At 49.2% G+C, this 26046-nt stretch overlaps 1 protein-coding gene across 1 annotated transcript in view; it reads right to left on the reverse strand.

The window, feature by feature from the left end:
- Positions 1-26046, reverse strand: part of LOC144947903 (fibronectin type III domain-containing protein 1-like) — an 84371-nt gene that overhangs the window by 16517 nt on the left and 41808 nt on the right. Inside the window, exons 14-20 of the mRNA XM_078877294.1 lie at positions 23243-23734; positions 18056-18112; positions 17079-17177; positions 15805-16029; positions 3416-3524; positions 2342-2421; positions 16-45 (exon numbers count right to left, since the gene is read on the reverse strand). Of these exons, the coding sequence (XP_078733420.1) occupies positions 16-45; positions 2342-2421; positions 3416-3524; positions 15805-16029; positions 17079-17177; positions 18056-18112; positions 23243-23734 (1092 nt within the window). The remainder of the gene's footprint in view (positions 1-15; positions 46-2341; positions 2422-3415; positions 3525-15804; positions 16030-17078; positions 17178-18055; positions 18113-23242; positions 23735-26046) is intronic.

Below are 26046 nucleotides of genomic sequence, written 5' to 3' on the forward strand. Positions count from 1 at the left end.
GAAATGGTAACTTACCAGGTGCCCGCACCACAAGAAGGGGGTTTTCTGAAAATACAAAAAAACAAAACCATATACACGCGGCAATGAAACACAGATGAATAACATCTCTTGCCAATTGGGACATCTAAATTGGGAAAATTGAAATGAAAGAAATATGCACGTACTATGTGGCGCAAATATGCAACAGATTTAGAAAGAAAAAAAATTAAAGAAAACAAAGAGATTCAGCCAATATTTGCCCCGAGACATCATCATGGCATTCGCACGCAGATATTAAACAGCACCTGGCTGACTTTTCAATAAAGAATAACCTGGCACTTGGCCACGTAAGTAGGCTTTACGCAGCCGCTCGTAATCCCAGTCGTGTTTTCTGAGTTGGGATGTTTGGTCAATGTCCGTTACACTATTATGATTCGTTAGCTAAGGGAGGGATTTGATGAAACTGCAGGAAAAAAACCCATGGCAGGGCAAGGGGGTGAACGTGGACACTGCACGCAGAAAGGCGGCCCGAATCAGGAATCGAACGCAGGCCCATTTTGCTGTGAGGCACCAGTCATGCAACTTCACTGGGGGGCCACTGGCCTGAGGGGGGGGGGACCCAATCCCCAGGCTACCAAGAGATGGGGAAGTTGGACGAACGCCAACTGTGCTGCTCCACTGATTATTACACCCCTACCGTGCTCAGAACGTTCAAGACCGTGCGACTATAGCCACCATGCTTTTGGCTGACACTACAAACACTGGCGTGTAAAACGACGGGCCATCATCTGTGCTCTGTGCATCGAGGCCCTGGGCTGAGAAGTCCAATAGGCCATCATTTGTGCTTGGAGCATTGAGGCCCTGGGTTGAGTAGTCCAATAGGCCATCATCTGTGCTCGGTGCATTGAGGCCTTGTGCTGTGACGTCCAATGGACCATCATCTGTGCTTGGTTCATTGAGGCCTTGTGCTGGGACGTCCAATAGGCCATCATCTGTGCTCGGTGCATTGAGGCCTTGTGCTGTGACGTCCAATGGACCATCATCTGTGCTTGGTTCATTGAGGCCTTGTGCTGGGACGTCCAATAGGCCATCATCTGTGCTCGGTGCATTGAGGCCTTGTGCTGTGACGTCCAATGGACCATCATCTGTGCTCGGTGCATTGAGGCCTTGTGCTGTGGCGTCCAATCAACCATCATCTGTGCTCGGTGCCTTGAAGCCTTGTGCTGTGACGTCCAATAGGCCATCATCTGTGCTCGGTGCATTGAGGCCTTGTGCTGTGGCGTCCAATGGACCATCATCTGCACTCGGTGCATTGAGGCCTTGTGCTGTGACGTCCAATGGACCATCATCTGTGCTTGGTTCATTGAGGCCTTGTGCTGGGACGTCCAATGGACCATCATCTGTGCTCGGTGCATTGAGACCTTGTGCTGTGGCGTCCAATCAACCATCATCTGTGCTCGGTGCATTGAAGCCTTGTGCTGTGACGTCCAATAGGCCATCATTTGTGCTTGGTGCATTGAGGCCCTGGGCTGAAAAGTCCAATAGGCCATCATCTGTGCTCGGTGCATTGAGGCCCTGGGCTGTGACGTCCAATGGACCATCATCTGTGCTCGGTGCATTGAGGCCTTGTGCTGTGGCATCCAATGGACCATCATCCGTGCTCAGTGCATTGAGGCCTTGTGCTGTGGCGTCCAATGGACCATCATCTGTGCTCGGTGCATTGAGGCCTTGTGCTGTGGCATCCAATGGACCATCATCCGTGCTCAGTGCATTGAGGCCTTGTGCTGTGGCGTCCAATGGACCATCATCTGCGCTCGGTGCATTGAGGCCCTGGGCTGTGGCGTCCAATCGACCATCATCTGCGCTCGGTGCATTGAGGCCTTGTGCTGTGGCGTCCAATGGACCATGATCTGTGCTCGGTGCATTGAGGCCTTGTGCTGTGACGTCCAATCGACCATCATCTGCGCTCGGTGCATTGAGGCCTTGTGCTGTGGCGTCCAATGGACCATCATCTGTGCTCGGTGCATTGAGGCCCTGTGCTGTGACGTCCAATAGGCCATCATCTGTGCTCGGTGCATTGAGGACCTGGGCTGAGAAGTCCAATCGACCATCATCTGCGCTCGGTGCATTGAGGCCCTGTGCTGTGACGTCCAATAGGCCATCATCTGTGCTCGGTGCATTGAGGCCCTGGGCTGAGAAGTTCAATAGGCCATCATCTGTGCTCGGTGCATTGAGGCCTTGTGCTGTGACGTCCAATAGGCCATCATCTGTGCTCGGTGCATTGAGGCCCTGGGCTGGGACGTCCAATCGACCATCATCTGCGCTCGGTGCATTGAGGCCCTGGGCTGGGACGTCGTCTCACCTGATTCCGTGATGAAGGAGAGCTGCTCGGTCGATGGCCCAACACCCAGCTTGTTCTTCACCTGCACCTTAAAGTAGTACCTGTTAGAGAGGGGCGCGACACGTTTAGATGCGGCACTGCAGTGTCTCGGCGGTGTGATGAAATGGCCTCTTCGCACTCCTCTTGTGCTGCTGTCAGCATCCCTCTCTGAGGACGTGGATTAGTCCATCGTAAGGAGGAAGGAGGTGGGAGACACACGAAGTGATGTGGCTGCGGTGCTCGATGCCCTGCGCTCCAAACCCTGTTACCCGAGCTTCATTCCCAGCTGCGGCTCATGTCGGTGCAAAGTGGTATCTGAAACAGTCCTGGGCGTTCAACTAATACTATTTTTTATTTTACCAGGTAAGGCACACTGAGCTATATAGCTCTTTCTCAGAAGCGACCTGGCCACAAATGATAGCTCAACGAAGTGGCTTATCACGTGGAAATGTATAGCAGCCACATACTCTAAATGCATGTTGATTTTAAATGTGGAGGGAAAACCCGTAGGACCTGGATAAAAAATACACGCCAACCACGGGGAGAACATTTAACCCACTACATCCTGCATACCAGGCCAAGTAGATAACATCCTGCCGCCATGTGTATCATTCTTTGGTTCTTTCAGTAAAGTCACGTAAATAGAAAAATAATAATAAAAATTAAATTGAATAAAAAAAACAAAAATAATAAAAATAAAATAAAAGTTTTAAGTCAAAATGTAACCGTGTGTATTCTCACCACCAGGTCAACTCAAGTGTTGAACGAGTGCCTGGTGAGGTGTGTAAACGTCAGTACTGCAGAGACAACGCTAGATGGTTGTTGTGCTGGCTACACCATTCCCTCGTGTGTGCCATGCTGGCCTTAATAGGTGCTCGCAAACAACACTTGCCTCAACTGTCTGGATCTTTGTCTCTGCGTGTACGTGCATGTGTGTTCGGGTCTTAATAGGTTACTCGATCACAGACGACGGTGCCCCCAACCCTTCTGTCAAGGCTACAAGGGGTCTGGGAGGGGGAGATTCCCCTATTGTTTCTGCGCGGTTGCTTTCCATGCCTGGTGTTGGCCTTGAGGTTCTCAATGGGCGCGTGCTTGTCAACTACAGACTTGGTCTCCCACTTGTTCTGCAGGATGTCCTCCAGAGTGGCCGAATGGATGAGATACCCTGCGGCAAGAAAGGGCACGAGTGAGCATCGGCATCAATGTGCCCGTTGAGTCGTCGTACCCCATGGGCTTCACGTGACTCAAGTTCATTTATTAGGTATAGCCCTGTGAGCCATTCGGCTCTTGAATCGGGTGCAACCGCAACAAGCAACAACATGAAGAAGAAACATCTTCAAGTGAATATGTGACTAAGTGCAAACAGAAAATCCAAGAAAAGACAGCAATATTGCAGAAAAAGCACCGTACACCAACACTGTGTGCAAAAATCCCAGTGGGATGCAAGTCAAACAACAACAATCACAAGACAACTTAGATTAAGGCCATCAGTCTAACTCCGTACTACAACAAACAAACATGGCCAAACCAAAAAACTTTTCGAAAATCACCAAAATAAAGCCATAAAAGCAATGAAACAGTGGTCATAGGAACTGTAACCGAATTTTCACAATAAACGACGTAAACAACATGTACTACCAAACTCTGCAGCCATAGCTGGCTGCATGAGTCACTCCACAACAGTAGGAGCATCAGTCGGAGTATCAACATTTTACAGGTAGGAACAATATGTTCCACACTGCCCACCAGGGATGTTTGTCTGTCTGTCGTGCATAAATAAATATATAATATAAACAGCTCTTTGATTGGTGGAGACCTACTGCCGGGTACGGAGAGGGGAGGTGCCTAAGGGAGGAGGGTCAGGGGAGGGGCCTAAGGAAGGGGGGGGGGGGCAGAGGAGGGGCCTAAGAGAGGGGGGGTCAGGGGAGGGGCCTAAGGGAGGGGGGTCAGGGGAGGGGGGGTGTAAGGGGAGGGGCCTAAGCAAGGGGGAGGGGCCGAAAGTTAAAGGGGCTGGCTACCTGGCCGGCTGCCTGGCTACCTCAAGTCAAGTTATATTTTATACAGGTAGGAACAACAGGTTCCACACTGCCCACCAGGGATGATTTGTCTGTCGTGCATATTTGTCTGTCGTGCACGAATGCGGTGTCCAACCAAGTTCCTACCTGCCCACTCCGAAGGAACGTGTTTCAATGCACCTTTAAGATCGGCACACAAAATCAAAACACAGATCATACAGACTCCGAGCAGCCACCAGAGGCGCTGCCAATTCACCGCAACGTCACGGACAGAATCGCTTCTCGAATCGTCAATGTGAAATTTGCGGCGATCGATGGAGCGTTATGGATCGTTTGGGCCCGTGCAGCTTAGCTTCTGATATCTCATGAGATCAGGAACAGTCAGGGTGATATGGGTGGTTTGCAGGAATTTTAAACGTAATGTTGTTCCACAAATAAACATGAAACAAACATTATTAATGCCATGATTTCATGCCCCTAGCAGGCATTTGGTGTGATTGGTGAAATCCCGATTTCATCGCCTTCTGCTCTAATATTATTTGCCAGCTGTACCACTTTTGGATAAAATAGTTTTTTTTAAACATTCCGGGTGGCTTTTGTTGATGACTTCCAGCGAAGAAAAGTGATGTCACAGCTGTCCTGACTGCTGTGGGCCCATCTCAAACATCTGCGCTTCCAATAATAAGATTTTTTTTATTTGCACTAAGGTCACATGTTGGCTTCCTGTGCAACCCAACGGTTCACGTGCAGCAGATTTGCAAGACTGAAAAAACACACAAGCTTGAGAAATGTTCCCATTTTTTTTATCAAAACAATGTCTCTTCTTGGTTTCAAACAAAGTTATCGCCATCATCATCATCACAATTGGCCGTGGTCAATCCACTGCTGGATGAAGGTCTTTCCTGTATTTAAACGTATGTAAAAATGTTGAACTTCTTTCGGACCGTACGTAACCAACCGTGCTAAAGAAATTCGCTTTCAATCTACAACGATCCACCCAGCACCTGCATGCGAACTGATTTCATTGCCCCATCTCCTCGGTGGGCGACCTCTTAGACGCGTTCCATGCCTTGGCTGCCACTCCGTTACTATGCTTGGCCATTGGCCATCGACCCTTTCTAGCCATGACATGTCTTACCCAAGCCCCACTCACTTTTCTCTACTGCCTCGCTTGGTATACAGGAGGTCGTAGGTTCATTCCCGACCCTTGACGCCTGTATATTTGCGCCTGTTTGCGTGTCTCTCTCTCTCTCTCCCTGTAGTCGCGTAGAGTTTTCTCCATGTCCTCCGTTTTCCCCCCTCCACGTTCAGAAACGTGCGTTGAAGAGTATTTGGCTGCTATAAATATCCACGTGATAAACCACTTCGTTGGGCTGTCATTTGTCGCCAAGACGCTTCTGAAAAGAGCTATATAGCTCAGTGGTCCTTAACTGGCAAAAGAAAATAAAAATCGTAACGGTTTGAATGATGCTACTAAACTGCACGCATTCTGTAATCCATGTGTTCCTCTTTCGGTCTCTCCAATTAAAAAATGTATTCAAATCAATATGCTTATGTCTTCACCTGGGTTTTCTTCCATGTGTAATAACAGCCATAGAGTGTTCACGTGGGGATTGGCTTGCCGGTCCTGCTTTGTAGCCAATAAGGGTTGAGACAGGGAGCATGGCCCCGGCGTGATCACGGCATGTCAGCAGGGGTGATTGGCCTGGCCATTCGGGGCCCCAGCTAATGGGGAGCCGGATCAGAGGCGTGGTCCCGGGATTGACAGGGAACCATCGAGAACGGTCAAGGCTGTCCATGGAGGATTGGCTGGGGGGTACCACGTGACGAAGGGATTAAGAGAGAGAGGGAATGATCGAGAGCAGACTTGGGAACGACAAGAGCAGGGTCACGTGCGTACGGGCGCTCTGGGTGCCACGTGCGCGGTGGGGACTTGGTGTGAAGTCTGCCCTCTCTCCGTTGTCTGCCAGCAACGGAGAGTGTGTGAGTAAAGTGTATTTGTGGAAGTGGAAATAAAAAGGACTGATTCCGAAGCCGTCTCAAGAAGGATTATTACACATGTCTCAATGGAAACTGCTGCATTTTTCACAGAGTAAGATTCAACTTAAAAAAAAAAGTTCTTATAGATCTCTGGGCAGGAGTAACTATTGTTCGAGATATTTCGGCCCTTCATGTCATAAATAACTGAATTGTGTGATTGAAATATGTATCAGTTGGTTAATTAATGAATTGCCAGGAATGCACGTGATCTCGTCAGATGTTACTGCCTTCGGAATTACTGCATGAGAGGTGCGGTATGAATAATTAGTGATGATTAATTATCATATCTCGGAAGCTAAGCAGGCGTTGCGCCTGGATAGTGTTTGGATGGGCGACCAACGCGATTAAAACAAATGCAATGGAGAAAACTCCACCGTTGTACTGTACTGACCTCCAACATCTATGCTCTCTTGCCATTACCAATCCACAATGACCAGCGTGGTGAAGTGACATCAAATAGCCAACATGATCCCCATGTCATGATGAGGCCCTTATCCAGCAGTGGATGGGGCCGTACACGCACACGTGACCTTCTTCTACCAGTATAGATCTGGAGTTGCAAACTATAAATCATTGTCGACGTTGTACATCTGAGAAGACCGCTGCTGGCAAGAACAAATGAGCAGAGAGCTGACAGCACTCGTGACTGCTGGGCGACTATTCACGTGTTATTGTCAGTGAGATGGCTGTTGCTTCTGGCTGATCGCTTATGTCATGACGAGTAACTCATGACTGCTGGCTGGTTGGTTAGATGGCAGCGAGTACTGTTAGCTAGCTGGATGGTTAGGTCATAGCTAGTAGCTAGTTGGATGGTTAGGTGACAGCTGATACGAGTAGTTAACTGGTTCGTTAGGTCATAGCGAGTATTAGCAGCGAACTGTATGGTTAGTTCATAGCGAGTACTGTTAGCTAGCCGGATGGTTAGGTCATAGCGAGTACTTGTGCTCAATCCATCAGAATCAGAATATTTATGTACACTGGAGGAATATTACGAGCTATAAAGATTTTTTTTTTGCACAGATGTTCAGCTGCCGGCTTGGGAAGAAAACTAGCGTCGCCGCCACCGCCACCCTCGCAGGCCGCTCGCAGGGAACGCGACTTACACGATGCGCTCAGATTTTTGTTGGGGGATTCCTTGATTTTTTCCAACGCGTGTAGCTATAAGCAACGCAGCGGTTTGAACGAGCCCTTACATCAGGGGTGGGGAACGTCCGGCCCACAGACCGTATAAGGCCCGCGAAATCATTTGGTCTGGCCCTGCCAAGGCAACCGCAGGCAGGACTCGAAATTCAATAAATCTAGGAGCAAACCTGGAAAATCAGTTGCGAGTAGCAGCAACATCATCAATACCAGCTAACATCACACGCCTCGCCAAAGAGAAGCAGTTTCAGCCATCACATTAGGGGTGAGTTAATTCAAGTTTGACCAAATAAACGGGCTAATTTTTAAGTTGATAATTTTGTATGGCCCGCGAATGACGTTTAAAATATCCAAATGGCCCTTGGCAGAAAAAAGGTTCCCCACCCCTGCCTTACGTTAATTCGAGGTGGGTGTTGTCTTGTGACCCTAACGGTAATTTCTCACGGCATTGCGGGAGTCTCCTCGATATTGTGGCTGCTTTTGTTGCTTCCGAGTGAAACAACGGACTGATTTATAATTCAGAATCTTTATTTGGAGCGCAGGGGGAATCCGATGAGCTGTAAAGCTCTTTGTCACACATGTCCAGTGTGTGGGCGGCTCAATTGAACGCCTTCGTAATCAGGGACAATTGCAATGCAGCACTGCGTTACAATGAACACTCAGTGGGCTCCAAGTCATTTGTCATTATCGGCGCCTTCAGCAACTTCCACGTGGCAGAATTAATCCTGGGGACGCCTCTTCTTCTTCTTTCTTGGCATGACATTGCCAACAACAGCCAGGAGGAGGTCAGTGCGTGTGTTCGTGAGCACGCTGGAGATGTTACAACTTTTCTGATGAATCCGGAAAAATTGAAAATCGAGCATATTCTTGACACGCCGTTTAATCCGAAAAACGTGTTTCGTTTCAGATCGATGCAAAAAGAATATCACGTCCCATTGCCCATGTTTCCTGCCAAACGAGGTGATGCCCACTATTTCTATCACAAATAAATGTTCAACGATTGCGTAATGCAAAGTATTTGAAAATCCAAACAAGTAAAAAAAAATCCAAGCATTTGATATCAGTAATTTCTTGTTATCCAAAGAACATCCCTTGAGCATGTGTTTCTGAGCAACGAGTGATTCTGCAGACCTCTGAGACATTTGCCTGCCCTTTGACTGCCGCTGATAAGACGAGTGAGCAGAAGAAGACACTCTCGCGAAGACCCGGATATATGAAGCGTCGCGTTGTACGGAGCGTTGTGTTGTCTGCGGCAGACACCTGGTCTCTGGGAATGGGAGACTGCAAGGTTTTGCGATGTGGGTTTTTTTCGGGTCGAATTGAGAAAATCGAGTTGGATGGATGGAGAGAGAGTTCAGTTCAGTTCATTTATTAGGTATAGCCCTGTGAGCCATTCGGCTCTTGAATCGGGTGCAACCGCAACAAACAACAACATGAAGAAGAAACATCTTCAAGTAATTACGCGCAACAGATAGAGAGTACTAAGGAAGTCCTCGAGCAGGTAAGGGAGAAGTCTTCATTTTGACGATCAAAAAACAGGTAACATGTGGATCGGGCATATATTCAGCATAAGAATATTTATTTATTCCGGAGGAATCAGATGAGCTATAAAGCTCTTTTTCACAGATGTCCAAGGTGAAAGCTTGAATTAATGTATGCTGAACTTTATTAAACCATATGACGCCGATGATAACGCTGATGATGCAATGTGATAATGCTATGTGATGATGATGGTAATCCAGAAATATGTGAATTGGAAAAATTCTCAGGGGTGAAAGCTTCATGAAGGTAGTTCTGGAAAAGTTGAGGATGTTAGGAAAGTGGCTAAGGGGCAGAAAATGAATCTGCTGCTTAATAACTTGAAGGAACGGGCTGACGCGGTGAAACAAAGGAGAGAGCTCAATATCGGACAGGGCGAAGGAGTGAGTTTGAGCCAAAGACACTGACACATGGGCACAGAATCAAATAATAAAAATAAGACATTGATGTACGTCCCTCCATCATCCTCAATATATTGGAATTCATATGCTCAAGATCGGACAGGGCGAAGGAGTGAGTCTGAGCCAAAGACACTGCCACAGGGCACAGACTCAAGGAAGAAGAAGACGTTGATTTACGTCCCTCTATCATCCTCTATATATTGGAATTCATATGCTCAAGATCGGATAGGGCGAAGGAGTGAGTCTGAGCCAAAGACACTGCCACAGGGCACAGACTCAAGGAAGAAGAAGACCCTCCCTTGCGTCCCTCCATCGTCCTCAATGTAGAGAAACGCGTAAATGCGCGGTGAACACCTCGCAATGCCCTCTCCAACGACGCGAACGCTCCCCTGTGCCCTCCCGGTTCGCCAAGACACCCTCCCTGCTCAGAATTCCTGACGCTGCCTCCACTGTCGGTGCCGGCTGTAAGCAACCAACTCCCTGATTTTCTGGGCCATGCAGAGAGTCCTTTTCTAGTGGATCTTGCAAAGCACGTTGCCTCTGGTGGGACGTTGGAATAATAGTGGAACATATCAACTTTTTTTTTTAAATACACATAAGGGCGGCTGGACATATGGGCCGTCGCGAAAACTATTTGGGGAGCAGGCAGCCTTTTTTATTATTAAACAAGGGAGACGCTCTGACCACGACAAGCAGCTTGCAGTAGTCATCAATCATCATCAGCCATCATTTATCCACTGCTGGAGAATGACCCCCCCCCCCCCGTCGACCCCCCCTCGCCCCCCTTTAAATCTGTCGTCATGTCTCACGGTCCAGCAATGCAACGGTCCTCCGAGCTCCCGCACACGTGCTGATGTCATCGCTCCGTATAAAGTACCACGAGGCCGAGCCTTTGTGGACTATGCAAAGGCAGTTTGGCTCAGTGGGGATCGATGCAGTCATCCAAGCAGCTCTCACGAACCCAGACCCAAAAGAAATATTCAGTTGCAACGCCTCACTTGTCAAACGAAGAGGCTGCTTTGCCCCAAACTTGTCATGAAAAGGCGAAATCCTTCGCAACATCACACTGGTCTTGTACATTTTTCTCTACCACGCACCTCCGTGAAAACATCTATAATATTTTTGACACAAAATTCGAAGATACCCGCCTGTGAGTTATAACCCTGAAGGCAGCGATTGCTGATTCGCGGAGTGTGATGGTGAACAAGTTTAGAGACCCTCCTTTGAGCTTCTTTGCTGTTAGCAACTTGCTTGATCGGTCTTACCCTGAGAACGTTGGTGGCAACTGCTGAATCGGTCAACCCGGAAAAGTTTCTGGAAACTGCTTAATTGGTTTTACCCTCAGAAGTTGGTGGCAAATGCTTAAATGGTTTTACCCTGGGAAGTTGGTGGTAACTGCTTAATTGATTTTACCCTGAGAAGTTGGTGGCAACTGCTTAATAGGTTTTACCCTGAGAAGTTCATGGCAACTGCTTAATTGGTTTTACCCTGAGATGTTGGTGGCAACTGCTTAATTGGTTTTACCCTGAGAAGTTGGTGGAAACTGCTTAATGGGTTTTACCCTCAGAAGTTGGTGGCAACTACTTAATTGGTTTTACCCTGCGAGGTTGATGGCAACTGCTTAATTGGTTTTACCCTGAGATGTTGATGGCGCTGCTTAATGGGTTTTACCCTCAGAAGTTGGTGGCAACTACTTAATGGATTTTACCCTGAGAAGTTCATGGCAACTACTTAATGGGTTTAACCCTGATAAGTTGCTGGAAACTGCTTAATGGGTTTTACCCTGAGAAGTTTCTGGAAACTGCTTTATGGGTTTTACCCTGAGATGTTGGTGGCAACTGCTTAAATGGTTTTACCCTGAGAAGTTGCTGGAAACTGCTTAAATTGGTTTTACCCTGAAAAGTTGCTGGAAACTGCTTAATTGGTTAATGAACCGATACGTGTGGACTCAGTGGCGATATTAAATGCGCTCTCCTGGAAACCACCACCATCATCAGCCACGATAAATCGGTTGCTGGAAGACGGCCACCCCAAGCCGTTGCCATCTGTCAAGGCTCTGCAATGAACCACAATCCGCCTGGCACCTGCACACGAGCTGCTTTCACCGCTCCATCTCCTCAGCGGACGTCCGCTCTGGAACTGCACCGCGATACTGGACTGTCGCCCATCATCGTCGTCCCTTCTAGACAACTTGGCGACTTTGTTGTTGTTGTTGTTAAATGTATGCGCCAAAGCAGCAGGGATCTCCCGAAAACAAAAAAGTGTTTTGTTGGCGAATCGGATCCAGATTAGAAAAAAATAATAAATATGTATTCTCGCTTTTTTTTTACCCAAGAAAAGCGGAATGTACATACGTTATGTACATATGTAATGGACATGCGTGATCTACATACATTATGCATCTTGATAAACTGTGAATAACCCAACCAATAATAGAGATCCATTCTCATTTTTTGCATAAATTAACCTCTGCCCCCGCCCCTCTCCCCCTCTGGTCCTTGCACCTGATTGGCTCACAAGTGATGACATCATATTTATCCGTCGATTTAAGAACGAAACAGGAGGAGGATTTCTCCATAACTCTGCCTGTCGCCTGATGATGCTGGTTGTAATAGCCAGTGAAACGTCGTACTCAAATTGTAAATGTTGTGGGTTTACTCTCCAACACACAGTTGGTGTGCTGAACTAGTAAAGAATTGGCACGTTTTGTTTACGTGACAAACCTTAATAATTGGCTGTGCCGGGTGGTGGTGGGTTTAACGACACATTTATATTTACACGATCTAACCCCCAAAAAAACCCTCTATCATGAATATATTACAGCTATCACTGAAGACTGATAGATTGCAACCTCTAGACGCTATGGCAGCCTCCTTAATCTCAAACCGCCGGAGTTATTTTCTTTTTTATTTCTCCATAATGTTCAGACCGCTGCTTTTTTGAGCGATGATCCTCCCTCCTCTGGTGTGAAGAGCCGCATGGGGGCCCATCGCTGTGAAGGTCACGAGGGCGGGAGTGACGTCGCGACCGCCACTGCGACAGCACGATCCAGAGGGCAGCCGTGCCAACAGTTTGGCCCACGCCGCCAAATTTGGCAGAACCGCAAATGAATTGCGAGCAGGTCTCCAGCAATTACATGCTAAGTCGCCACTGATTAAGGTTAGCATGGGAGGGGACGGGGCAAGGCAACGTGAGTTTACGGTTGTTGGCCGTAGCTCTGTGTGCTCTTATACGATAATTGGTGGGGGTGGGGGGGGCAATTAACCAGAATTTTTGCCTCATGGGGAATTAAAAAAGAGTGGAAACACATTTATCATTGCGAGCCAGGTCTTTTTATACAGTTACATTTTTGTCATTCCGCCCAAGCCAAACCCCCCCCCCACCAAATGTATTCACGAGATGGCGTGCCCCCATTCCAATCTCTTACAGAGCAGCGCCACGACCCTCCGAACTGGAGAGAAGCCCACAGAAGCAGATGTTGTAGAGCCGGCTCCGAGATGCCGTCAGTTGACCTCTGATCCACACGGTAGACTAACTCTGCTGCGTGGCACATCAGTTTGCCGCGGCATAGGACCAGGTGTGCCGCGGGGTTTTCGGAATTATAGGAAGGGAAAGAACCTCTAAGCCCGCGCCCTCCCTCCCTCCCTCTCCATTGATCGTGCATGCACAGTGCGGCAGACGGCCGTCAGTCTCCACCCCTGGCCCTCTCAACAGACACATTAGCAGCAGTTGCCCTTTAACAACTCTGGCACCCCCCCCCCCCTCTCAGCCAGTCTACATAACAAAGGCTCAGTCCTTTGTTATGTAGACTAGCCGTAGTCTCAAGCCGCACCAACCTTACCATCATAATAAAAGGGGGCCTGTCCTGGCTTATCCCCCCCTCAACCAGTATATATACGGGGTCGGATCTCTTAGTATTTCTCATTTACTTGATACAGCAAGCGTGCTGTGACGGTTCCACCTGAAGACGGAAGCTTGTGTTGCCTCCGAAACGTCGTGATTTTTATTTTATTTTTATTTTATTTTACTTTTATTAATTTTTATTTTTTACCTACGTGATTTTACCGAAAAAACCTAAGAATAAGAATAGACACGCAGAGACGCACACAAAGCCTCAGAGAGACACACGCAGAGACACACACACACAGACACGGAGACGACGCACACAGAGACGTCAGCAGATACACGCAGAGACGTGGAGACACACGCGGGCAAGCGACACAGACGTGAATACACTCACACAATTGGGCAAATTATTGTTATGGATTTTGGCAGCGCCGCTCGATTTCCTTTGTTCTCCATAAGATCCATATATCTTCTTGGTTCTTTCGGTAAAGTCACGTGGAAGGGAAGTAATAAAATAATAAAAAATAAAACATAATAAAACAATACTTCCCTTCTACGTGACTTTACCGAAAGAACCAAGAAGATGAATCCCTGCAGTCACGAAAGCTTTAAATCGAAAAGATCCATATAGGCACGGGATTGTGAATTCTCTCTTGGCTGCAATGCATTCCCACCCACTCACCCGCCCGGGCACACGGCGAGTGTTTTTTTGGTTCGGTGTGCCGTGAAGATCGAGCAAGCTACCAGAGTGTGCCCTGAAATGAGAGAGGCTGAGAAGCACTGCTGCACGAGGAAGCGATTCACCACACGCTCTGCATATGAGAGTAATGTTCGTCCCGTGACCAGTCAAACCAATAAATAACACTCAGAGCTGAAATATATATAGCCATATCGAGTTCAGAATCGTACGGGTTTTTTTTTCTTCGTGCAATCATTAATCACCGGAGGCTGGGACCGTAAACTCACCACACTCGAGAACGCGATTTAATCACGGTCTGATGGAACCTGGATTCGAACCCAGGTTCCCAGCTGTTACCGGCTCAGCATCCCTGACCCTCTGGGTCACGCTGCTACCTCTTGCTCACAGCGTTCCAAATGGCAGCGCGCAACTCCCCCCCCCCATAACCGCACCGCTGTGCAACGTGTTCGCTTCATCGCAATAAAAAAAAGATCCGCGGCCGAATCAGTGAACGTGACACGTGAGAATCGCAAGGGACTCTGGGCTCTACGTTATCCTCATCAGCGTTCGCGCGCAGCACGTGATTCATGCAACCCACCCTCTTTAATGACCATCGCCCTGCGTGAACGCACCAACAAGAAGGACATCCCCACATTGGGTTTGTTCCGCCAGAGGTGGCCGTGTCTGTGCTCTCTGATACAACAGTGGCCACACTGTGGTTCATGCAGGGCGCCGTGTCAAAGAGAATAGGCCAGCAGCTACCATGCTCTCCCGACGGCTGTGTGCCTACCATGGTCTTCTTGCGTTTTGGATGTGTTGTCCTTCCCCCCGCACCTCCGATCAGTTACGCACGGTGTGAAAGAAGTTCAACGTGCGTGTGTGGTCATCGACCGCTGCTGGTGAATGTGGAATTTTTGGTTGAGCGGTTCGAGCTCAGCTCTTGGTCCACGGGCAATTGGCCCAAAAGTGGGACCGTTTTGCGTGGCAAATTTTAACAGCTATTATTTTTGTTTCAAGAATTGTATCGATAAATCATGAGTACATCCGATTGCAGGGTCAACGTGTTCGAGTTTTACGAGAAGAATGTCATTGAGTGAGGGAGCTGTAGAAATCCGATGAGCTATGAAGCTCTTTTTCACAGATGTCCAGTAAACGATATACTTAAGCTTCCTGTCCATGGTGAACACTGCTCATGGTGGACGCAAGCCCTGTTGGTTATTAGCAGCATTTCCCTGCCCAGGCGATGCCACTCCACCCCCTCGGCTCACGTACGTGGAACTCCATCCTGTTCGCACGTTTTGACTTTCTAAATCGATATTGCCAAGCAGCAGTGAAACGTGCAACCTCTGGACTGGTTCCAACTTTCAGGGTCTCATTAGCAGTTAAGCGCATGCCCTTGTCTCATGGGCTAGCGATGACCTCTGAGCCACCCGGGGTCATTTTTTTGTAATCATTCATTCATCAATTTATGAACTAAACAATTTTTTTATTTTACCAGGTAAGGCCCACTGAGATATACAGCTCCAATTTAGAAGCAACCTGGCCACATATGATAGCTCAACGAAGTGGCTTATCACGTGGAAATGCATCGCAGCTAAATACTGTGAACGCACGTTTCTAAATGTTGAGGAAAAAGCCGGAGAACCTGGAGAAAAATCTGCGCAACCACGGGGAGAGAGACACGCAAATCCAGGCGACAAGATCGAAATCGAACACGACGACCTCCTGCATACGAGACGAGCTGGCTAACATCTCTCATGACCGAAGCAGCGGAGCGACTCCTACCAGACTGCGTCGCCTTGCCCCCGTCGGTCCAGCCGAGGATGACGAAAGAGTGGCAGCCCTCGACGGCCACCACGGTGAGGTTCTTGGGCGGCGAACCCGGGAGGGCCACGGGGGCCAGCTCCTTGGGGATGAGGTCGTCAAGCGTCTTCACCTGGAAGTGCTCGAGGGCGTCGGACAGCGAGCAGGGCGTGTCGGTTTCCTTGCTCAGATAGCGCACGTGGGGCGCTGCGACGGACGGACGGACGATCGGACGGACGGACGAAAAGACGGACAGACGGACAGACGGACAGATGGACGGAAGAAGGAACAGAATCAGAATGTGGTTATTTATATTGAAGGAATCCGATGAGCTATGAATTTTTTCACGGATGATCATGGATCGTGGATCATCTCCTGGGATGCCCTGCAGCACTACAATGCCATTCCTCGAGATTTGGCAATGCCAACACCAGAAGTGGTGGCCTGTGCAGAATATTGTGATAAGACCATGTAGGTTGGACAGGAGACACGGCGAAGAAGATGAAGACAGATGATCCAGTAGGAGTGGGTCAGAATGTTACACCAACAAGCAATACAAAAAACACGATAGGAGTGCAAAGTATGAGATAGGTAAAGAAATCATCAAAAAATATACAAATACAACTTTTTTTTTTAACCAGGTAAAGCCCACTGAGGTATTAACTTCTTTTTCAGAAGCGATCCGGCCACAAATGATAGCTCAACGAAATGTGGAGATTCATAGCAGCAAAATAATCGAAATAATCTCAATACAACCATGAAGGTAACGAATGCGAGTTGGTACGCACATCACGCAAGGCTGCGGTAAACGCTTGCGGCGCACGTTTGTCCCACGAAAGTGACTGAAATTGACAGTGACTTCCAGGGCAAAGCGCGTTTTGCATTATTTCGCAAACGGTGCTTCTGCCACTGATGTGTGTCGCCAAGTTTTTGACAATTGTTTAGTCAATTTGGCCACTTGTCCACAGGGCAAGTCCCTAACAGCAACACGACGTGAAGTTGACACTGCAGTGAACCATCATGACGAGAGCTATCGTGATCCCCACCCCCATTGCAGACGCGTGAACAGACTTGACGGACGACGGACGGAGCTCTTTGCGTTCACACATTCCATGTCGGTCAGAAAGCATCCAACAACAACAAAAAACATCGGAAGTAAAATTCTCGTGGTCAATATTCGAAACGCGTCAGTCTGGAGCGCGGCCCAACAGTGGCGCTGCCGCTTGGTGGGTCGAGTGGGGAACGACGCGCCTCACCGGTGAATCTCTTCCTTCCCGCCGAGTCCAGCTCGGATATCGGGTACATGCGGAACGGCGCGTGGTCCAGGTGCGAGCCGCTACCCGCGGTCTGCAGACCTGGTGGCCGTTACGCCGGCGAGGGCGACGTGACGGCATGGGAGGGGAGGTTACACCGCACAGACACCACCACACAAGAGCAGCAGTCGCAGGGGACAAACGATCGTGGCACGCGATGTGAAGTTCTGCACTCTGAGCCAGCGACTAGGGCACACAGAGAGAGATAGCAGCCGTAGCTCTCGCCGATGTGATTTCTGGTTGCCCTGAAATCACATCGGGGAGAGCACGACGTCCGACGTTTCGGCACGACGTCCAACGTTTTGCTCCCCATGCTGGGAGCTTCTCACATCCCACATGCGGGAAGGTTGCTCAGGAAATACATTCGGGAGCTCAAGAAGAATATTGCCCCACGTGAAACGAAAGATCTGACGGGATCTGGACCAACAAGCAGGAAACATTTACACTGGCGCAGAACGGCACAAGGCGGCTCGTTTCTCCGCAGCCACGGCGTCTTACGGGGTAGGTGCCAGGCGAACCGTAGGCCCGGCTCACGCCTCTTTTTTTCCACTGGCGTACGCGAGCCGCGCCGAGCCTGACTGAGCCGGCTCGGGAGGCGCCAGGTCGTTTTTCTACTGCAGAAGCGAAGCCGAGCCGTGCCGCTTAAGTCATGCGCAACGAACGCGCCGAGATGCGTGAAGGCGACGCTCCGATGTGCTCGCATTGTTACTGACCGACGTGACGTCACATGCAATGAATGCGTCATTAGCCCCGCCCTTGGCCCTGCTTAGCCCCTAGATTCTAATGTTTAATGATATCAGCTTGAATCCAGTATGTCATGGCAAACGGTGTAAAAAACCACCCGCATCACGGCCTGAAGCTTCAAACAACAATAATATACAGCCAATGAAGCGGGCCTTGTAGGCAGGTATTGTAGGTACCTTCATCTACCAATGGCAGGTCCTCAGATTGTCCGATTGGTCCTTCTGCTGATGACTCTGCATGGGCACGAAAGAAATGAAGGGGTCAAAAGGTTAAGGTTGAGAGGTCGTCAATTTGCCAAAGCCACTGCACTTCTATCCGTCACTTCTTTCCTCTCTGTCGGATGTTGCACAGTTGGCACCTGAAGCCCCCGAGGCTCTGATAGAATTCAACCTGAAGCCGCCAGGTGGATTAATGACTCGGCACTCAGCGATTCGCCACCGCAAGTCACTCGCTCACCGGCGGTCAGCCGCCCCCTTGCCACTCTTATGTTGCTGCCATTGCAGTTGATGTTCCCGTGAACGTCACTCGTTGACTCCGTCACCCCGCGCCGCGTTCAGCCACCGCGCTGCAGCTCACCGTCACTTCTTCTTTACCTCGTGAACCTCGTCTTGGGAATTCCCTCCCCATCGACTCTTTTTTTCACAAAAAGTTATTCGAACCGTGGTTCAAGAAACGTATTTAGCAGTGACCCCTATGAAAACTTCAACAGTTTCCGTTTGCTCTTGACTTCGTTTATTGTTATTTTTTGTTTGTTTTTGTTATTTTCTTTGAACCTATCTACGTGACTTTACCGAAAGACCCAAGAATATAAGTTTTCGTTTGACTTTGGACCTTTAAGCCCGTGCTCATGGACCATGACTTTGGAATACGTTCGTGTAATAGCATCGCTCCAAGAGGCTTACAAAGGTCAACATGATTATGAGAGGTTAACAAAATGATTGGGGGGGAAGGGAAAAAAACACACACACAATGCATGCTTCTTCTGGAACAGTGCCAATGTGCGGTTTCTCGGAATTGGCTCGGAGGACGAAGCTGAGTGTCGTCGTCATAGAACAAGCGGAGTGGACTCGTGAAACGGTGCGCTCACGTTGTTCCGATGCTAACGAGCAAAACAAGACGTAAACAACAAGCAACACACGCACACGCACACTCGCACGCACGGATAAATTGGACCGGATGGTCTGCACTTGGAACAAATTCCTGGAATTGACAAACGTGTTCTGTTATTATTATTGTTGTTGTTGTTCCATTTTTGCAGAACAACCGAGTTGTTGCGTGGCATTACAATCTGAAATTATTGTGAAACTAAATGCAATGGTGAAATCCATTCATAAGAGTGTTATGTTTCTATTCCCAGTTCAATTATGCAATTTACGATCATATTTAGAGTGGCCTGAAAACATCGAACAATCATCTACCACCCTCAATTGCTATCATTGTATGTCTTATTTATTCTGAATTACACAAGGGTAATTACAAATATCGATTTAAAGCTTTCGTGACTGCAGGGATTCATCTTCTTGGTTCTTTCGGTAAAGTCACGTAGAATGGAAATAATAAAAATAATAAAATAAAACATAATAAAATAATATAATAGAATATTTTATTTTATTATGTTTTATTTTATTAATTTTATTGTAAAACATAATAAAATAATATAATAAAATATTTTATTATGTTTTCTTTTATTATTTTTATTGTTTCCATTCTACGTGACTTTACCGAAAGAACCAAGAAGATAATTAATAATAATTGAACAAATGTTGCAGTTCACCGCTGGATGAAGACCTCCCGACGCCATGACGGTGATGGAGGTTGTATGACCATACTTCACCACGCTGGTCAGTGCTGGCTGCAGGGCGAGTGAGGTAATCGGGCCTGGCCCTGACGTCACTTGCCAGTGGCCGGGAATTTAACTCGGCACGCCGGAGTCCATAGCACCACTGCTCCCTTTCACGTTCACGTCAAATACAAAGGTGCCGCTGTACAATTGAGGCTATTTTGGCCTACTCCTCCACGCTGCCTAGTTAAGTTGGAAGAGTCAGGAACGCTTTACCCCATCACACGCGACCTACCAATGGGTCTAACTGGGATACCCATTTATATTGCCCGGGTGGCAAACGCAGCGGGGGTTTAATAACTTTGCACCATTGTTACAGCTGCCGTGCGGGGAGATCGAACCAGCAACCTCTGGATTGCAAGTCCAGCATAAACACACAACCTTTGATGTTTCAAATCAAAATGCCCGATTGTGGTAGACACGTGTCACATACGCTGTGTCCAGTAACCATTTCCAAATCGCGAGATATTACCAAAACACGGTGGCAGTGATGTCACGACAGCACTTGTGCCAGGCCATGTGCACTATTAAGGCCATGTGAAGTGTTGAAGGCTTGCTGACAGGAAGTCACGGGACAAACCCGGTTGTTATTGGTTTACTGTCTGAGATGAATGGCAGATGTACCACCTATGCTCCCCACATTGTCAACTTGCTGTGTTTTTGCCACCTGGCACTCCGCTCATTGTTGTGAGGGCGACTGCCTCCAACTGCCCAGTAGCGTTGTTCACGATCCTCCTCCACAAAGATCGATCTTGACACCGCTCGTACCAGTCATAAGCAAGTCCACGCAGTTCCACGTGCTCCTGCGCCACATGAGCACGACTCTCCTGCAGCCCGTGCCACACGCCCAATGCAGCTTCTCCTGCCGGAGGAGCTCACTGATGGGGGACTGTGTCGAGATCTTTCAAGGATATGCGAGCTCCTCACCCAATTCACCCTGGTAAAACCCAGGATTGATCGTAAGTAGGTCAGCCTGAATGTTTCGAACCGGTGCAGAGAAGGGAGGGCATAACTGTGGGCGAAAATACCTGGGTCAGGTAGCTTCCACACAGCGTTACACACCCAACGAGAAGATAATGCGGCTTGACTGATTCAAACGAAGGCGCACACACACACTTTTTTTTGGGACACCATATGTTTCATCGGAGTTGTCATGCCAACCTCCCGCCATTCCATGAAAGAAAGCAACGAGCAAATTGGGTTGCAGCGGGACAGAAAAAACACGATTCTAACCAGAGTTATCTTGATCTGGCAAATCGCAGTTGAATTTTTATTCAAATGTTCCTGCCGTTGATGTACATTTTGTTTCGAATGGGTGTCTCAATGTGCCAATTCAATCACGCTGTGCGATAGACAGATGTCACTGGTGCTTGCATTGCATCGGACTGGATGCATTTGGTGGCGGTCATCCGAGCAACATAATTAAGGGATTTGTTTTGCCCTCTCGGCCGCCACATGTGCCGGCCGCCGCTACAAATGAAAGAGCGCGGTCCACCGACAGCGACCGGCGTGGCACTGTCGGCGGCGATTATTATGTATTCTTTTTTTGCTGCGAGGAATGCGCATGACGAACACGCGCACACGCACTCACGCGCGCACGCACGCACGCGCGCACACACACGCACGCACACGCACTCACGCACGCACGCACACACTCATATGTGCACGCACGCACACGCATGCAAGCGCACACACACGCACACACATATTTACGCACACACACACGCGCGCACACACACACGCGCACACACACACACGCGCACACACACACACGCGCACACACACACGTGCACACACACGCACACATTTACGCGCACACACACACACGCGCACGCACACGCGCACACACACACGCGCACACACGCGCGCACACACACACGCGCACACACACGCGCGCGCACACACGCGCGCGCACACACACGCGCACACACACGCGCGCGCACACACACGCGCACAAACACGCACACACACACGCGCACACACACACGCGCACAAACACGCACACATTTACGCACACACACGCGCACGCACACACACGCGCGCACACACACACGCACACATTTACGCACACACACGCACACACACGCGCGCACACACACACACGCGCGCGCGTGCGTGTGCGCCGCTGGGTGGGAATGAGGAAGACGCTCGTCCCGTGGGCAAAAGCGACTCCAGAGAAACCGCACTTTGCCTGTAAGCACGGGGAAATTACGCAAAACGAGAAACCGACTGTTTGATCTGATATGCTTGATTTTCTTCTTCTACCTCTTCTTTCGTACGGCTCATGCAGACGCAGAGCGACAACTGCAGTTTCACATTGAGGTCGGTCAAGCCGGACGAGCCCGTCAGGAGCAGCCGGAGTGAATCGCCGCCGTGATGACCCCGTGGTGTTTGTGGATTGGGCATTGCAGCCAATGATGTAATCGGGTTTCTCAACAGGAGGTGATTTGACCCAAACCTGTTGCTGTTGGGGTGAGGTACCATTGGCAGGGTTGAGTGGGCCCTTTGTGAGAATTATTTTATTATGTTTTATTTTTATTATTTGATTACTTCCCTTCTACGTGACTTTACCGAAAGAACCAAGAAGATGAATCCCTGCAGTCACGAAAGCTTTAAATCGAAATTGGGCCCTGGTCGTTTTAGATGAATTCGATATTCAAAGAGGTAATTTTGATGCAACGGTTACGAATTACTGTTGTGTTCCAATTCACAATTAGTTGACACGTCAATCATATTAACGAACTATTTACTCTCCTTTTACGATAACTTTGGCCCAGTAATCAAACACATCTCGGATATCATTGTTATCCCTGAGCATTACCACCACACACAGACAATCAGGCCTTGCGAGAGCTGTAAAGCTCACAGCCCTTTGTCAATCAACTGCTGGATGAAGGCCCTCGCCCACTGTGACATTCATCGAGGGGGTAGGGGAGGATGTATGAACATACTTCACCACACTGGTCGGTGCCGGTGGATGAACGTGACGCAGCACCGGTTCAGATTCCGCTCACAAACTGACGTTCGCCGTGTCCGGAAATTGATCTCAGGTCGTTGGGGCTTCACATCACCGATATATATTAATTAACGACTTGCTAACGAGTTGAAAACGCACTTCTGTAGAAATTCCTTTTGGATTTAGTTTGTTGTCCTTCCCCCGCACCTCCAACGAGCACGGTTGGCTACGTGTAGTGCGAAAGAAGTTCAACGTACATACGTACATACAACGTACGTACATTCACACAACGTACATCCATACAACGTACATATGTACATACAAAAAAAAAATCCCCCGTATAGTCTTAACAGACTTTTGGGGCAAATGCTGTGAGCGAGTAGCACCTATGAAGGCTGGTGCGGCACACGAGGAGGTGGGTGGTCAACACCACGCCCGGCCGCCTTTGTCTCCACCATTGCCGATGCGTACTATGCACACCGCACCAGGTACATGCGTAAGTACATCCGCCGACGACTGACCGTCCCCACGAGGCACCGCACCGCGCACGTGAACCCATTCGCTTGCCTTCCGCGCCGTCGCAGTCGGCGCGTCCGTTGACTGCCGCGCCGGGCGGGCACAGGAAGGGCTTGCCGGCAGTGGTGGCGGCGTGCGGGATCACCGTGGTCTCCGCGTCCAGGTCGTAGTCGTACGAGTCTGGCAGCGCTGACGTGGGCTCCTCCTCGTACGCTGCGTGGTCGACCGTCGTAGGCGGCTGCGTGGTCGTGGTGCGTCTCGTGGTCGTCGTCGTCGTGGGACGTCTCGTCGTAGTCCTCGCGGTGGTGGTGGTGGTGGCCGCCGTCGTTGTCGTCCTCCTCGTCGTGGTGCGCCTGGTGGTGGTGGTGGCGGCCGTCGTCGTGGTGGTGGCGAGCGCCGGGAAGGTGATGTGGAGGCCGAGGAGCGGTCGGCCCTCGGGCGAGAAGAGCGGGCGCCCGCGCGCGTCCATCAGCGGCTTGCCGTCGCGGCCGTAGCCGAACACCGGGAGGCCCTCCCGGCTGAGGATCGGTGTGCCGTCCTCCGCTGCGCCAGGGGATCGATAGAATTCAACGTCAAAGCAGTCGTGTGCAGCGCTCGTCGATTCACTCCCTCGCCGGCAAGCGGGTCCGCCTCCTTATCGCTCGTCTATCGCTAATGTCATGCTCACTGTTACCGTGAACCTCGCTCGGTGGTTCCTCCGCCCGTGTTGAGGACTCGCTCTGGAGGACTGACTGTCTCCTGTCCCATCCGCACTGCGTTCCTAAAACTACATATGTAATAATAGAAATCTTTTACCAGGTAAGGCCCACTGAGCTATGTAGCTCTTTTTCAGAAGCGACCTGGCCACAAATGATAGCTCAACAAAGTGGTTTATCATGGGGAAATTTACAGCAGCTAAATATTCTAAACGCATGTTTCTAAACGTGGAGGGAAAAACCAGAGGACCTGGAAAAAAAGCCATGTGACCGCGGAGAGAAAGAGACACGCAAACTCCAAATATACAGGCGTTAGTGTCGGGATCGAAACCCATGACCTCCTGTTTACGGGGCGAGGTAGTTGACATCCCACCACCGTTCCACCACCACTTTTCACGACCCACACTTCTCTCTCTGCTTTTTATCCCGGAACCGCTCTTCTCTTTTCCCAAGTTCTCACTCCACATCCTTTACTTAATTCACAGAAACGTGTTCATTCCTACAAACCACACCATCAATGGTGCTGTTTGTTGCTGGTCACTTGGCGCTATTTTCTCTTTGGGCCCTATGCGCAGCAATCATAATTTGAAGGGGGGAAAACAGCACGCGTCTTTTACGTTCAGTCTTAGTACCTTTGATTTATACCCCTTGGTCAACCCACGGCAGGATGAAGGCTTTCCCATTCACTTGTTGGTCACGGAAGTTGTGTCTCAAGTTGTGCGCTGGACGACAACTTTGTGGAACATCAAGTAGCGGTGTCTGATAAAGAGAGACTGGCTGCTGCCATAAAAACGTGGAATTTACACCGCTGGTAAAAAAAAAATCTTGACTGTTTAGCTTGATCTTTCCAGAGCTTAAATTCAAGTAGCATCATCACTCCAGCGCCGGATGAAACCTTGCCCAAGCCGTCGCTATCTCGCACAGTCTTGTAACGCAACAATCTATCTAGCGCTTGCACGTTGCCCTGATTTCATCACGACATCTCCATGGTGGATGTTATTCTCAGACAGGGTGCTTGCCTTGGCTGCCACCCCATCGTCTCACCCAACATGAGCCATAGAAAAATTCAGGCTTTTGGTTTCTGCGGTGGCGAGATGTTAACTACCTCGCCTAGTTTGCAGGAGGTCGCGGGCTCGATCCCGACCATGACGCCTGCTGCTGTATATTTCGAGTTTGCATGTTCTCGCCGTGTTCACGTGGTTTTTCTCCAGGTCCTCTAGTGTTTCTCTCCAAATTTAGAAATAACGTGAGGGGGGGGTAAGGCCCAGGTGGAAGGGGTACTGGTGGTGGGGACCAGTGGTCTTGATTAGGGAGGCACTCATACAAAAAACGTTTGAGAACCACGGCCTTAAGAAATTATCTTTGGCGCCACGCTGACGAGATGTTAACTACCTCGCCTGGTATACAGGAGGTCGTAGGATCAATCCCGACCCTGACGCCTGTTGTATATCCGGAGTTTGCGTGTCTCTCTCACCGTGGTCACGTGGATTTTTCTCCGGGGTCTCCGGTTTTTGCCTCCACATTTTTTGAAAACGTGCGTTCAGAGTATTTGGCTGCTATACATTTCCACGTGATGTACCACTTCGTTTGGGCTATAATTTGTGAAATCCAGGTCGCGTCTGAAAAAGAGCTATACAGCTCAATGGACCTTACTTGGTGAAGTAAAACATAGTTTAGTAAACGACTAACGCACCAATGTCCCCTGCAGCTACCCTGCGATAGAGTGAAAGCTGGAATTTAATTATCAGTTTTAACTGTGATCTACGTCCAATCCAGCTTGTAAGTGCTTCCACTTGGCACATTCTTTGAAATCAACCGTACGAGGCATTTTCCCAAACCGCCTTCAACTCAAACGATCTGGAACGTTGACAAACAAGAGGCAGCTGAGGCTGAGCAGCCCCTCGCGATGAGGCGTCGTTACAAGCACGCTTTTTTGTTTTACTGGCAGGATATAATTTCGCCTTTGATATCTATCTATTTAACTGCGGCAAGGGCTATGGAAGAACTTTAAAAAAAAAGCAAAAGCATGCTCCAGCAGCAATGCCCAGCCCTAGCCAGATAGACCATCGAGGGCCAACACTCTCCGCAAGCCAGGATAAATACTGATATTGCGACAGCGCTCCTCATCAATCAAACACTGGGGTGGGGTGGAGGCGGAGG

The sequence above is a fragment of the Lampetra fluviatilis genome, chromosome 47, assembly GCF_964198595.1.
Source record: "Lampetra fluviatilis chromosome 47, kcLamFluv1.1, whole genome shotgun sequence".
Taxonomy (NCBI): domain Eukaryota; kingdom Metazoa; phylum Chordata; class Hyperoartia; order Petromyzontiformes; family Petromyzontidae; genus Lampetra; species Lampetra fluviatilis.